At 36.8% G+C, this 15,252-nt stretch overlaps 1 protein-coding gene across 2 annotated transcripts in view; it reads right to left on the bottom strand.

Moving 5' to 3' along the window:
- Positions 1-15,252, bottom strand: part of Crag (DENN domain-containing protein Crag) — a 718,705-nt gene that overhangs the window by 191,828 nt on the left and 511,625 nt on the right. For both annotated transcript variants that reach the window (XM_090406570.1, XM_090406571.1), the window contains exon 24: positions 4,750-4,974. In XM_090406570.1, coding sequence (XP_090262696.1) covers positions 4,750-4,974 — 225 coding nt within the window. The remainder of the gene's footprint in view (positions 1-4,749; positions 4,975-15,252) is intronic.

Here is a 15,252-nt window from a genome sequence, read left to right as displayed (position 1 = left end):
GACTTACAACTCAAATAAAGACTAAGTATTGCTTGATATAATTCCCCACTGACACCATATAACTGTAGCTTATTGAATAGCTTCTCTCTTGGCACCTTGTCATATGCCTTTTCCAGATCAACAAAACTTAAATGCAGATCTTTGTTATATTCCCATGCTTTCTCAACTATTTGTCATAAAGTGAAGATCTGATCCTGACAGCCTCTATTTGGCCTGAATCCAGCTTGTTCTTCACCAAGCTTTTCCCCTGCAATTCTTCTCAACCGTTTCTCAAGTATACTTGCATAGATCTTGCCAGGAACACTCAGTAGGGAAATACCTCTGTAATTCTCACATTCAGTTTTATTTCCCTTTTTATATATGGGTACTATTAGAGCTCTACTCCAATCATCGGGAATTCGTCCCTCTGTCCAGGCTTTCTCAACTATGCAGTGCAGCCAATGTAAGACTTTTAAACCACCATACTTCAGCATTTCTGGTTGAATATCATCTACTCCTGCTGCCTTTCCACATTTTAAGCCTTTGATGGCTTTTTCTACTTCAAGTATGGATATGTATTCCTGACTGCATGCCTGGTCAAGGTTTTTTGTATCACTGCTTGTTTCATTTAGCAATTTTTCGAAGCAATTACTCCATACTTCAAGGATATCTTTTTCTCCCATTTTCATGTCACCTTTATCATCTCTAACTCCTTTTACAGCACTCTTTCCTAAGCATCTTCAACAACCTCCAGAATATTTTGCCACCTTCTTGATATTTATTTTCTATATTCTTGCCAAAGTCCTCCCATGACTTTTGTTTAGCAAGTTTTACACAGTGATTAGCTTTCTTGCATTTGTCTCTGTATTCTCTAAGAGCACAAGTTGACTTATTTGCCAGGAACTTTTGATATGCTTTCTTCTTTTCCTTCACTGCCTCTAACTTCCTGTGTCCACCATGGAGTTCTAATTTTTCTATCCTTGCAGACAACTTCACCACATGCCTCTCTAGCTGAATCAATCAGGGTTTTCTTCAAGGCTTGCCACTGAATCTCCAACGTTTGATTCCTGTTGTCAAACTCTTTCATTTTTTCTTCAATAATCTGTGTATTTTAGTCTATAGTTCACTTCTGAGAGCTGCTCAACTTTTATTCGCTTTAAAACTTTCTTACACGTTATTCGTTTCAATATGAAAATCAATTTTATCCTGCTCAAGACTAAATAGTGATCGTTTCCAATTTCAAATCCTCTGTGCACTCTGGTGTCCTGTACCAGGGAGAAAATATCACTATCAACAATAACATAGTCAATGAGACTTTTCTTATTCCTTGCCTCTTCTCTTCATGTGAATTTGTGCACATTTTCATGTTGGAACATGGTGTTAGTAATAACCAGTCGATGTCCTGAGCAGAAATCCAACAGGTATTTGCCATTATTATTAACTTTGCTCTTTTCTCCAAAGTTTCCCAAAATATTTTTGTATGTCTCACAATCATTTCCTACTCTGCTATTTAGATCCCCAACAAGGACTAACTTTTCCTTTTTCATTGTGTCAGTTGCTTTTTCTAAAGCGTCAAAAAATTCCTCCACTTCTACCTTAGTAGAACCTTCTGTGGCCACAAATAAGTCTCATTGTCCAGTTCCCCATTCTCATATTTGCCCACATTACTCTACTTGAGACTGACTGCCATTCAAGAAGATTAGCCTCGTATTTTGTGTTGAATGCTATGGCTACTCCATTTCCTTGATTGTCATTGCCTGAATATAACATTTTGCATTTATTGGTCAGAAAGATCTCGCTAGTTTTTGTCTTTTTTGTTTCAGTCACACATATTATGTCAATCTTGTACTTATCCAATTCCTCAGCTAGCTCCATTTCTTTGCCATTCAGGCTTCTTATGTTGATAGTACCAATCTTGAACTCTGATATGGAGTTGCGGTAAGTTTTAGGATTTGTTCCAGTAGCTGACTTTTCACTGTTTGCCCTGGTTCCCTGGCAAAAACAACAGGAGCCCTGTTTAACCAGGCGACGCCCCAGCCGACATGAAATTTTGTCATGTTGTACCATCATTTTTTATTTTGGTTTAACCAATAAGAATACAATTTGGTTGGCTAAATCCCAAATTGCCAGCCCATCCTCATTCGTTCAGTATCCAAGTAGATAACCAACAGGGTGCACCACGAGAAGGTGAGGATTGGACATTAGGTCAGAAGTCCTGGTTGGTGCTCCGCATTCCTTTATAGGCTATGTGGAAGTCTCCTCTCAGTAATACGGCTTTGATTTTTAAGAACCTGTATACAAGTTAAAGCCTGGAATTTGTCATTCAAGGTTCTATTTTATTATTACCACCCGAAGACCTCATGGAGTCAAAGACTCACCTGGGAGGTCCTTTCATCATACACACAGCTCATCATACCGTGTTTTAAACACATTCAAACTCTTTGCAGACACCACATTCTCAGGCAAGGCATTCCAATCATTCACAACTCTGCATGAAAAAAAACCTGCCTCTCACTCCCGTACTCACACCCTCTTTATAAGTTTCCAGGGATGACCTCTGGTTCTCCCCTGATCTCCCACTATTCTCTGTAAAACTTCTCCAGCATTGATCCTATAGCAACCCCTTACCAACTTTAGGTCTCTATCATATCTCCCCCTCTTCCTCCTGTCCACTAGACTGTGCAAATTACATCTTCTCAATCTTTCCTCATACTCGACATTCCAGAGGTCAGAAACAACCTTAGTCAGTCTCGTTTCGACCCTTTCCAACATCTCTTCATCCTTCTGGAAACCGAGTGACCAAATCTGGGCACAATAGTCCATGTGTGGCCTAATCAAAGCCTTATACAATGGAACAAGAATCTTCTTACTTCTACACGTCAGTGTCCTCCACATCATTCCCAGAAGCCTTTGTGTTGTCTTCACAATTTTGGCGATGTGTTCCCTAAATTTTAGATCCTTATCCACTATCACCTCCAGATCTCTTATTTCCTCTACTTCCAACAATATATTCTCACCAAGCATAAATTCTGCATCCCATCTTTGTTTTCCAAATTTTAAAACCTTACATTTTGCAACATTGAATTCACATCCCCATTTTGAAAAAAGATTTGTCAATCTTTTTTCAGTTTCTAACAAATTCGAAAATCTTTTGCGATATCTGGAGGGTAATCTTCATATAATAAATTGACTGTGTTGGCTAATGGGATTTATTATATGAAGATTACCCTCCAGATATCACAAAGATTTTCGAATTTGCTATCCATTCAGGTTATTTTAGTTGGAAAAACAAGTTGAAGGTACTGCCATGGGTAGTCCTTTGTCTACACCTTTGGCTAACTATTTTTTGTAACAATTCGAAGAGATTGTGTTTTCATCCATTCACCCTCAACCATCTCTTTGGTATTGTTATGTCGATGATGTTTTTGCTGTTTGGTCACATACTGAAGATGAGCTTTCTACAACAGATAAATAGCTTTCATCCTCGTATCCAATTCACCATGGAAAAGGAAAATTCTAGTACTTTATCATTTTTGGACATCCTGCTTACTTGAACTTCTTCTGGTACCTTATCTACAAGCGTGTTTCGAAAGCCCACATTTACTGGCAGATACATTCATAAACAGTCTGCTCACCATACATCTCAAAAATTTGGCATTCTTAAATCTCTAATTAATAGGGCACATAAAGTTTGCTCTTCTCCAGAAATCTTATAAGAAGAACTTTCCATCATTAAAAAGTTAATGAAATGTAATAATTACCACCCTAATCAAATCCAACAGATAATTGAATCTTATGTTTCAATACCTAAGGTTTCTTCAATAGTTCGCAGAGTTCCAATCCCCTACATTCCAGGAATCTCAGAACCTATAGGTAGAATTTTAAAAAAGTACCAATTGATTCCCACTTATATTCCTATCAACAAAATTTCTTCCTTATTGCCTTCTACAAAAGATAAACTGTCATCTCTGTCTTTGGCTGGCATTTACCAAATTCCTTGTGAATGCGATGTTTCTTATTTTGGAAAAACTGGCCATTCTGTCGAAAAAAGAATTAAAGAACATCAATATTATATTGATTACAACAAACCTCAGAAGTCTGGTCTAGCATAACACAGTATTACCACTACCCATAATATCCAGTGGGATAAAGTTATTCTCCTGCATAGATGCAGGTTCAAATATGAATGCCTCTTTAAAGGAAGTTGTTAAGCTTTTTTACACCGACTGAATTTAAATCGAAATGATTGCCTCTCTCTCTCTCTCTCGAAGATCTGGGAGACTTTTATTTTATGTAATCATTAAAAAACTAATTATCTTAAATATTAATTATTTATTAATTTCTTTCATTTCCTAGCTTGCAACAACATTGTATTTTAATAGGTGATCCACCGAATGTTTGTTACTTGTATTCGATTCCTGTGTTATTTGTAACACTGAAGATGTAATATTAGTTTTAGTACGAAATATCTACCTTATTTATTAATTAAAGTTATTATGTGGACTTACGTGTTGTTTTTAATAATTATACTATGCCACAGGTTCCTCTAAAAATAAAAATTTATATGAACGTGTGTGTGTGTGTGTGTGTGTGTGTGTGGTATATTTGGATTCAACAACTAAAATTGCATTAGAATCAACTAAATTAATTTTGATAATAAAAAAAAAATGCTGACTAGTGTAATAGCACAGCTGGAAATGTATAAATCTCTCCATACAATATTTTCAATTATTATTATCTCAAGATATTCAAAATAAGAGATGAACTTACCAACATGTGGCAAGCTACTGCTACTATAATCTTTTCTATTCCAGTTTGAATCACGCATAGTATGATCTAGTCCTGTGGTTTCAAAACTATTATCATCATTGCGGCAACCACTGGCAAGATAATCAACACTGACCCGCCGACCATCAGTACTACTGCTACGATCATCATCATCATACAACAATAGTTTTTCCATTTCAAATGGCTTTGGGAGTGAATTATACATTCCTAAAATAGCAACAATGCAAAAAATATGATAGTCATGTGTAGTCAGTAATTATGAAAGCTATGCAATAAAAAATTAAAAAAATATAACAAAAACTGTAACAAATAATAAAAATGTACAAAAAAAAAAAAAAACCTCCAAACTTCTAATAAAAAACACTTCTACATCTATTTCATTACATCCAAAGCATCAATACAAACTTTTAATGATATACATCACCACTTACAGACATCAAAACCCATCCTGCCATTCCTAACTGGTATTCTCCACAACTATAGGCCACTTCAAATTTTCAACTACATTTGTATGACGTGTGAAAAAGTAGAAAGAAAATGTTCTTTGGTGAAATGAGATAACTGTTGGAAAGTCTATCCATCCTGGAATCCAATTTTTCTTCTGCTCTGGCTCAAGATTTCCTTACCTCAATTTATAGCTTCTGTATATTCCCTTTACTTCTACCTTAATTCTGACAAGTCATCACCAGAAGTTGATTTCATACGATCGAATAATTTAAATTGTGAGACTAGTCTACCTAGGAGACCTTAACATCCATAATACAAACTGGCTTCCCTTCTCTAACTTCACAGATCAAAATAGCTAACCTATCAACCAAAATACCAGACAATCTTCATTCTTCCAACACTACACCTTTTCTTAACTAGCTCTCTCCAAATACACCATGGATGTCTGCTCTCCTCTTAGCAGCTCTAATCATAATTTATCAGTCTCCTTTTCTATAAACAGTTCTCTTCCAAGCCAATCTCAGTCTCATACTCAATAGTGCCAAAAGATGTGACTTCTGAATTTTTATGCCTCTTTTCCATAGTTAAATTATTTGCTCGTCTGATCCAAACATCTGCATTGCACTAATAACTGAAATAATCCTCGGTGGAATGAGTACTTTCATTCCCCACTGCAATCCACTACAACACCCACCCTTATCCAAGAGTGGTTCTCTGAAAAATGTGCCTCTGCAGTCCATGATAAAACATGCAACATATGTTCAATGGCTTAAATTTCAAACTCTGATTCTTTTTCAGCTTATGCTATAGCCTGAAAGAGATGTTAAAAAAGTTAGCAATAATTCCAAAGCAGACTTCTTAAGAATGAAATGAAATAAGCTTGCCTCCTGCTCCACTGGCAACAGAGCCTTCTGAACCTTGCTAAGGCTGTTGGGCATGACTTCTTCCTTCCTTGTTTCCACATTTATTGATGGCATTATAATAATTTCACCCAAGAAAAATATTTGACATCAGTCATTTCCTCTAACTCTTGTTTAGATGACCAAGGCCAATCACCTCCTGCACTACACAAACCACTCCATGCTTCCTCTGATCTTCCACATAAGGACATAAGAGAATCCTGATGTCTCCTGGTTGTCCCCCAGAATTAACACCCGTTTTGTTTCACCTTATATAAGCTATCATATTCATCTGGCATCCACCTAACAGCAAAGCAAGCCTTCGTTACTAACTGGATAATCCAGTTAGTAGCAAAAAGGGAGACAAGTCAGCCATCAAACGATTACTTCATTGCTTGCACCTCAGTAGTACTCTCAAAAGTAATGAAGATGGTCATCAACAACTGGCTTCTTTATTAGCAGGAGACCCATGAATTAATTACCAATCACCAATACGAATTCTGTCGTTCTTGTTTTATGGCAGATCTCCTCGTTAACCTTACCCACCTTTTGACATTGGAAAAATTTAGAGAAAACCATGTAGTTGCTCTTGATATTTCAAAGGACATTTGATCTTGTCTGGCATCAAAGTCTTCTGGACAAACTTGTGATCTTCCTCCTGCCTTTATGATTGGATCACCAGTTTCCTCTCTGGTTGTTCATTGCATGTCACGGATGATGACTTTCTCTCATTACTCTGCTACATCAATGCTGGAGTACCTCAGGGTTCAGGGACTCTCACCTTTCCTTCTTCATATGAATGACCTTTCTCTGATTTCAAATCCACTTCAGTTTTGGTGATGACAGTATTCTCATTGCTCTTCTTCATTTGAAAAAAAAAAACCTAATAGTACTCAAGTGATTCTTCATGCTTCAGGGTCTTCCATAATCAATGTTTTAAATACTATTCTCCTCACCATTCTCAAGTATGGTGAAAAACTAGTGATTTTAAGACTTGTAAAACACATTGCTGTCTTAAGAAGAAAGATCCTACTTTACTCCCTGTAACTTCTGATAACATTCCTATTTCCAATCGAGAACAGTTTCTCTTCTTGGGCTGACTGTCACATCCACCTTATTCTGGCACAAACATGTGTTACATCAATAGCCTCCTCAACAACTAAAAAACTTTTTCTTTTATTTCAAAACATTAATAGGTGACTCCTCTCTCTCATAGGCGCTTTGATAAAAATTGCTTCTATGAACTGACCACCATTATTCCTTCACATCATGCAAGAACTAGAGCATCCATTGTCAAAACCCATTATCATCTTCTTTCATTCTATCTACCTCTTTTCTCTGGAATAATCTCCTCCAAACCATATTTCCCATTAAGTACAATCCCACCACTTAAAAAAAAAAAAATACATTAATAGATTACTTCCTTCTCTTTACTTGCCCAAACATGACACTATTGTGTTTTATAGGCTTTGTGATCTTCCATATGTGGGGTCAAAAAGAATAATTAATTACTCTAATTTAAATAAATCAAGCTTAATTTAGGCAAGTCCTGTTAATTATTTAACCAGTAAAACACTAGCCCAAATAATCAATGAAACAGTTCTGAAATAATTGTTTTTTTTTTTTTTCACTTGGTTAGACTATAATAAATTTAGTTTAATCCTTTATCCAAGTGTAAGCAAACAAAGTTTGCACTTTAAGTATCTTCAGGATTGAGGCAACTCGTGGTAAAGGTGGACCAAGCTCTCATCACTCCTTGTCTCAGTATCTCCCATGATGCAAAGCGTATCTCCTTGCAGACATGTATAATGCTATGCATTAAGGGAAGGGTCACTACCCAGACTACTTTCGACCTTTACTGAGGTCTTGTCAGTGGGAGCCAGACCCAGAAGTTATCACCACTTCTGGGTCTGGCTCCCACTGATGAGACCTCAATAAAGGTCGAAAATGGTCTGGGTAGTAGCCCTTCCCTTAATGCATAGCATTATACATGTCCTGCAAGGAGATGTTTTGCATTATGGGAGATACTGAGATAAAGAGTGATGAGAGCTTGGTCCACCTTTACCACAAGTTGCCTCAGTCCTGAAGATAATTCAGGCGTAAACTTTGTTTGCTTACACTTGGATAAAGGATTAAACTAAATTTATTATAGAAATAAAAATATATATACAAATTTGTTTTCTCTTGACATCTTCCTGATAATGTAAAGAACGACTGATGTCTTCTTTATTCAGAAATGTCTGAGTTCATATATTATAATATAAGAAACATTTATAGAGGCTTATTTAAGTTAAGTTATATTACATCCCATATTGTTTCATAGCCGAATAAGAAACTCAGAGTTTCATGCCAAATATAGTAAATATATAAAGTTCGGCGAGTTCAAGTGTAAGCAAATACCGCTTGGACTCGCCGAACTTTATATATTTACTATATTCGGCATGAAACTCTTTGAGTTTCTTATTTGGCTATAAAACAATATGGGATGTAATATCCCTTAACTCAAATAAGTTTATGTTGCCGAATTGAAGCCTTTGGCTCTTCATATAATTAATAATTTATAGAGGCTTTTCGAATGAAAGTGGGATAGTCTGTCTCCTATCAAGATGGCAGATATGAAACTTTGGTTCTTCAAGTTTCCAATCTCCTGTGCAAATTGTTATTCATTACACAGTAGTTCTGTACTTGCTATTTAAGCATTTTAGTGAACAAGGCATTCGCATTACATGAGTAAATTTTTCATTGCAGACATTCATCAAGTCATCGAGTAATATGGAAAATTTTTGATATAACCAGCATTCTCACGTGCTTTTCTTTTCTTTTTTGTAAAATAGTATTCCTTTAACATTCTTAATTAAATAGAAAATTACTAGTATTAGTAGTAGGCGGTAGATAGCATTGGTATAGTCGTAGTTGGATTGAGTGGTGGAGACAGAGCTGTAGAGTAGGTGCCCTCCCTCGATGAGTCTTTGGACTCCCTGGAAGTGTCACGTAATACTACTACTAATAATAATAAATACTGATGTTGAGTATAAAAAATTAGGTTATCGTGTAAGTTTCTGCAACTAGTTAGTGATGGTTGTTTAGAAAGATGCCAGAACAACTACAACGAATTCCATGTTATCTTAATACCTTAAGAAACAGCAGCATTTTTAGAGAGTGGAGTTTTCCACATGATAGAGGCTACCTAGAATGAGGCTTTCCTGTGCTCAAATGGTGTGTTGGATACATGAATTTTGTCTTCACAATACAACTGTTTCATGTCATGAATTTCATAAAACTGTTAATTTATCATATATACAGAAAATGAAATTTCTGAAAAAAAATTAAACAAAAAAGTTATCAGAATTGTACTTTTGTTTGGAATATGAAATACTAGTTTCTTAAAATTAATACAGAATGCTTACAACTTGAAACAAATATGTACATACAAAGGAAACTGAGATGCAAAAAACATAAGCATTCATCTTGCATTTGATAAAGTAACAGCAAACCAAAGTTTGCACTGTGAAATGTTTTCCTCACAGTATACAAATGAACAGTTATTGCTGGCAACTTGGTGTGTGTTCTTATTCTTTTCTCCTCAACTTAATAATTTGTAGATAGCTATGCTACTTCACTACAGAACAATTCAGGACAAAGTGGTTTCCTGTTACTTTCCTTGTCCAACAGTAAGTAAGTATGTATGTATGTCTAGGTACGTGTGAATCTCCAAAGCTTGGTTCTTGTTTTCAAACTGTTTCATTTTTTCTTCAATGATATTTGTGTATTTGAGTCTACAGTTCACATCTGAAAGCTGCTCTCAACTTTGATTCAATTTAAAACTTTCTTACACACTCTTCTTTTCAATATGAAATTCAATTTCCTGATAAAAACTAAATAGCTTCCTATTTCAAATTCTCTGTATACTCTTGTGTCTGAGAAAACATCGCTATCAACTATCACAGAGTCAATGAGACTATTCTTATTTCTTTTATCTTCTCTTCATGAGAATTTTTGCACGTATTTATGTTGTACCATGGAGTTTGTAATAGCAAGTCCATGTCCCGAGCAAAATTCTACCAGGTACTTACCATTATTATTAGCTTTGTGCTTTTCTCCAAATTTTTCCAAAACATTTTTATGTCTGGTAATCATTTTACTATTCTACTCTTTAGATCTCGAACAAGGGCCAACTTTTCTTTTTTCACTGTGTCAGTTGCCTTCTCTAATGCCTCAAAACGATTCCTACATTTTTTCCTTAGTAGAACTTGTATACCGTTCCCCATTCTGACTGTTCACATCACTCTACTTGATATTACCTGCCATTCAAGAAGATTATTCTTGTATTTAGTGTTGAAGACTACAGCTACTCAACACTAAATACAAAATTGTTATTGCCTGCATATAACATTTTGTATCTGTTGGAAAGATCCCACCTGTTTTTGTCTTTGTTGTTTCAGTCACACCTATTATGTCAACTTGGTATTTATCCAATCCTGCATGTTCCATTTATTTTCCATTGATGCCTCTTATGTTGTTAGTAAGAATCATGAACGGCTCTGCTGATGTTGAGCTGGGATGTGTTCTGAGATCTATTCTAATAGCTGACTTTGTACTTTTTGCCCTAGTTTGCTGAGGAAAACAATAGGGCCCTTGTTTAACACGGTAATACTAGCATGTATTTCTGTCACATTGTATCACCATTTTGCACTATGCTTTAAACCAATAAGAATAGAATTTAGTCAGCAAAATCTTAAATTGCCAGCCCATCCTTGTTCCTTCAGTATCCAAGTAGATACCCAAAGAGGGTGCACCATGAGAATGTGAGAATTGTACATTTGGTCAGAAACTCCAGTCAGTTCTCTGCATGCCTTAAAAGTAGATGTCACCTCCCAGTTACACAGCTTTGACCCTTAAGCATTCTACAATTATATGATGTAAATGGGACATTATAGCAAGCGATACAAGGAATGGAAGGATGAATAGGAAGATTGTTTGATATAAAGTCAGATGTGAGACAAGGGTGCACATTATCTCCATTGTTATTCATCATGTGCGTGAATCACATGATAAAAGAAAGGACATTTAAACAGATATCAAAATCAGATATGCTATTTTCAGTTCTTTGCTTTATGATGTTATACTCTTAAATAAAGAATATGGCAGACTTAGGCTGGATTGAACTAAATTAAATAACTGATGTAACAAATATGGTATGAAAATTAATAATAAAAAAGATAAACTATTGGAATAGTCAAAATAAGAAAGAACAAAGAGGATTTCACAACTGCATTCTCAGTGGAAAACCTATGAAACATGGAAACCATATCAGCTATTTATGATACAATTTTTAGTGACGATGGCAAATTAAATATTATTATTATTATTCCGGGCAACTCCAAGGAGTCTACAGACTCATCGAGGGAGGCCTTAACATCATATCAAGAACAACTATTCGACATTCACACAGTATCTATCATATCTCGCCTTGAACTCATTCACGGTCATAGTACCCCAAACAGACTCTGGCAGCTTATTCCACTCATTCACCACTCTCCAAGTAAAAAACCTAGCTCTAACACCCCTGCTAACCACATTCTTGCCCAGCTTCCATGTATGGCCCCTAGTCCTCCCACCACCAGTCCTATTCTCAAAAATATCTTCTGGATTAATCTTATAGAAACCCTTCAGTAATTTGAATGTCTCAATCATATCACCCCTTTTCCACCTATCGAGCAATTTTTGCAACCCCCACAAATCTTCAACCTGTTCTCATAAGGTTCATTCCACAGACCTGCTATCATCTTGGTCACTCGTCCCTGGATCCTCTCCACTTCCTCCCCACCAAGAAGAAACCCTGGCACCCATATCTGAGCACAGTAGTCTAGACGGGGTCTTATCAAGGCTCGATATAGAGGAACAATAACTTGTTTGTCTCTGCTTGTTAAACTATTTTTCAGAAGCCAAGTGATTTGATAAGCTGATTTAGCCACTTTTGCAATGTGCCCCCTAAACTTCAATTCCCTATCCACCAACACTCCCAAATCCCTGGCCTCATCAATCCCCTGGAGTACTGTTCCACCAATGTGATATACTACTGCTATTCTTTTCACCCCAAAATGCATAACCTTACACTTTGCCACATTAAATTGACATCCATTTTCCCTATCCCAGTCTTCCAAACTATCCAAATCATCTTGTAAAATTTTGACATCCTGTGCAATCACAATTGCTCTACCCAACTTTGCATCATCAGCAAACAAGTGAACACTTCCTCTCAAATCCTTTCCTATATCATTGATGAACAAATTGAAAAGTAGTGGTCCAAGAACAGAGCCCTGCGGCACACCACGTCACAATCCATCTTTTGGACTCGACTCCTGAATAAACCACTTTCTGGTATCTCCCCATCAACCACCCTCCTATCCATCTCACCAACCCTATATCCGTCCCCCATCTACTCCAGTTTACTGATTAGAGTTCCATGTGGTATCCTGTCAAAGGCCTTTGCAAGGTCCAATAGAATCACAGTAAACCCATTACCCTTATCCGGTTCAGCCGTCACTGTGTTATAAAACGTGAGCAAATTACTGAAGCATGATCTATCCTTCACAAAACCATGTTGTTCCCCCATACAATATTCCATTTTCATCTATCCAATCCTGTATTCTTTTCTTGACTAATTTCTCTAAGACCTTGACAATGATTCCTGATATTCTAATCAGTCAGTAATTTACAACAGCAGTCTTGGAACCACCTTTATGCAGTGGAACTATTTTCCCCTCTTTCCACCCCCTCGGGACTGACCTAGACCAGAGACTCAAATTAAACAAAATGGTCAAGGGTACTGACAATTCTTTAGCCACTTCACGTACGACATGAGCTGGTATACCATCCAATCCCACAGATGTATTGACATTGAGATTATGCAATAGACTACTCACCTCCACTTCATTCACCACAATTCAAGTATAATCTATTGGTTCATTCATTTCTGCAATGTCACCACCTGGATGATATATTCTTGCAAAGTGCTCACTCAGTAACTGAACTATATCAACTGATTCAGTTACCTCCCTACCATCAGCATTCTTTAAAATCATTCTGCCATATACATTTTTTCTTTTACTTGCAACATATTGAAAAAACTGTTTAGGATTCTCTTTAGGCTAATGTTCTTTCATAATCCTTTTTTGCTTTTCTTATCACACTCGTTACCCTTCTGGCCTGCGCTTTATACCGTTCATGTGCCTGCCAGTCACCTTTCTTCTTAAATTCCCCCCATAGTTGTTTCTTTTTTTTGCAGCTCAAGCTTAATGGTATTATTCATCCATTTAACCCCTACTTGATTTATTATTCGGACTCTAGGTATACAGTCAGCCATTGCCTCCTTCAAACACTTCTTAACTGCCTCCCATGCACTATCAACTTCTAGCCCTTGCAGTTGTATATGCCATGGCACTGAACTAATCAAACTCCTAAACTTGTCATACTTACCAGCCCGATAATTCCACATATACCCTGTCTTAATTGTAAATTCCACACCTTCAGCCACCTTCCAAGTCAAGACCCTATGATCACTCTCACCAATTGGTGAGAATGTGGTCATATTTGTTACAGCCAAATCCTCAGATGCAATTACCAGGTCAAGCACTCTCTGACCCCTAGTATTTTCCATTACATGCTGTCGCAGATAGTTATCCCTTAATAACCGCATAAAATCCAATTCCTTCCACCCGTGTGTCCTCCCCTCACTCCAATCTATGCGACCATAGTTGAAATCTCCCATAATAATTACCCTCCTTCCACTCATTTCTTCTATTTGCTTGTGCATACTATCTCCACCATCTTTTCTATCACCTGGTCTATAGAAGCACCCAATTGTATATTTTGTTCTGCTAGCCTCAATCTCACACCAAATGGCCTCAAATGTGCTCTTTTCTCTATCCTGCAATTCAACTTCTATTCTCCTTGGCTGCAGCTCATCAGCTATCATCAACAATACTCCTCCCCCCATTTTATTCTCTCTGTCATTCCTGAACACATTATACCCATCACATTCAACCCCACTAGCTATATCATCTACAGTCAGCTATGTTTCACTAATGCCAATAACCTGTGGTCTGGAAGTGCCAATCATGGCAAAAAATTCTTCCTTCTTGTTCCTAATACTCCTAGCATTAGTGTACATGAATTTAAGACCCCCATTAGCCTCATCCCTACCTTTATGCCTTATACTATCCAATTCTGATTTGTTGTCCTTATTCGCTCAGGTATATTATACTCACTCATACACTCAAGTGCCTCCCTAAGGTCTGCATATCTCCTCCTCCCCCCCTTAATAAATCTAGTTTCCCTGATTCTGCACATCCACTTCATTCAACAACACTTTTTCAAGTCTCCTTACACTGAATCCATTCAAATGCAAGCCATCCATCTTATATAGATCCTTTCGCCCGTCGAACTCACTCCACACGTCCACAAATTCCACACCACTCGTCATGCATAACATATGCATAAAGTCATTTGCAATTATGGCCCTCCTTTTAAACATTTCACTGTCATACCGTGGCAAAAGACTAATCATCCTAACTCTCTCACTCTTTTCTTTTGCTACCTCAAACAATTCATTCAGGTCCTGTATCATTTCCATTTTATCTCCTTTCAAATCATTCGTACCTGCCACAACAATCATTTCTTTCACCCTTTCCTTTTGCTCTCTAATAGACTCAGTTACGTCCTTGATTTTCATACCAGATTGGTACGATTTTGTCAAATCCTCTACTACACACCTCGTACTAAATAATCTCCATACAGCACTCTCGCCTTCATTTTGTTTAAGTGCACACTCATACCCTTATTTTTCCTATCATACTTTTTTTATAATTGGTTGGTACACTCAGTAGACTTTTGTTCATACGCTCTAGCTGCTGCTTTGCTCTTTGTATTGCTTCGCTCAACAACACGATGTCACTCATAGCATCTATCTCATCTTTTTTATTTTCTGTTAAACCATTAATTTGCTCTGTATTAATACCATCATTCACACTTTCTACATTCAATGAAATATGGAAGAATAAACAAGAGAAGCAATGAAATATGGAAGTAGATAACAGATTGGTAAAAATGATATGGCAGCGAGTCAACTAAATACAAT

This window comes from Typopeltis vanoorti, chromosome 16 (assembly GCF_054136105.1).
Source record: "Typopeltis vanoorti isolate ZY-2024b chromosome 16, IOZ_Tvanoo_1.0, whole genome shotgun sequence".
Classification (NCBI taxonomy): domain Eukaryota; kingdom Metazoa; phylum Arthropoda; class Arachnida; order Uropygi; family Thelyphonidae; genus Typopeltis; species Typopeltis vanoorti.
The sequence above is the reverse complement of the archived record's forward strand: the minus strand, read 5'-3'. Positions and strand labels throughout refer to the sequence as shown.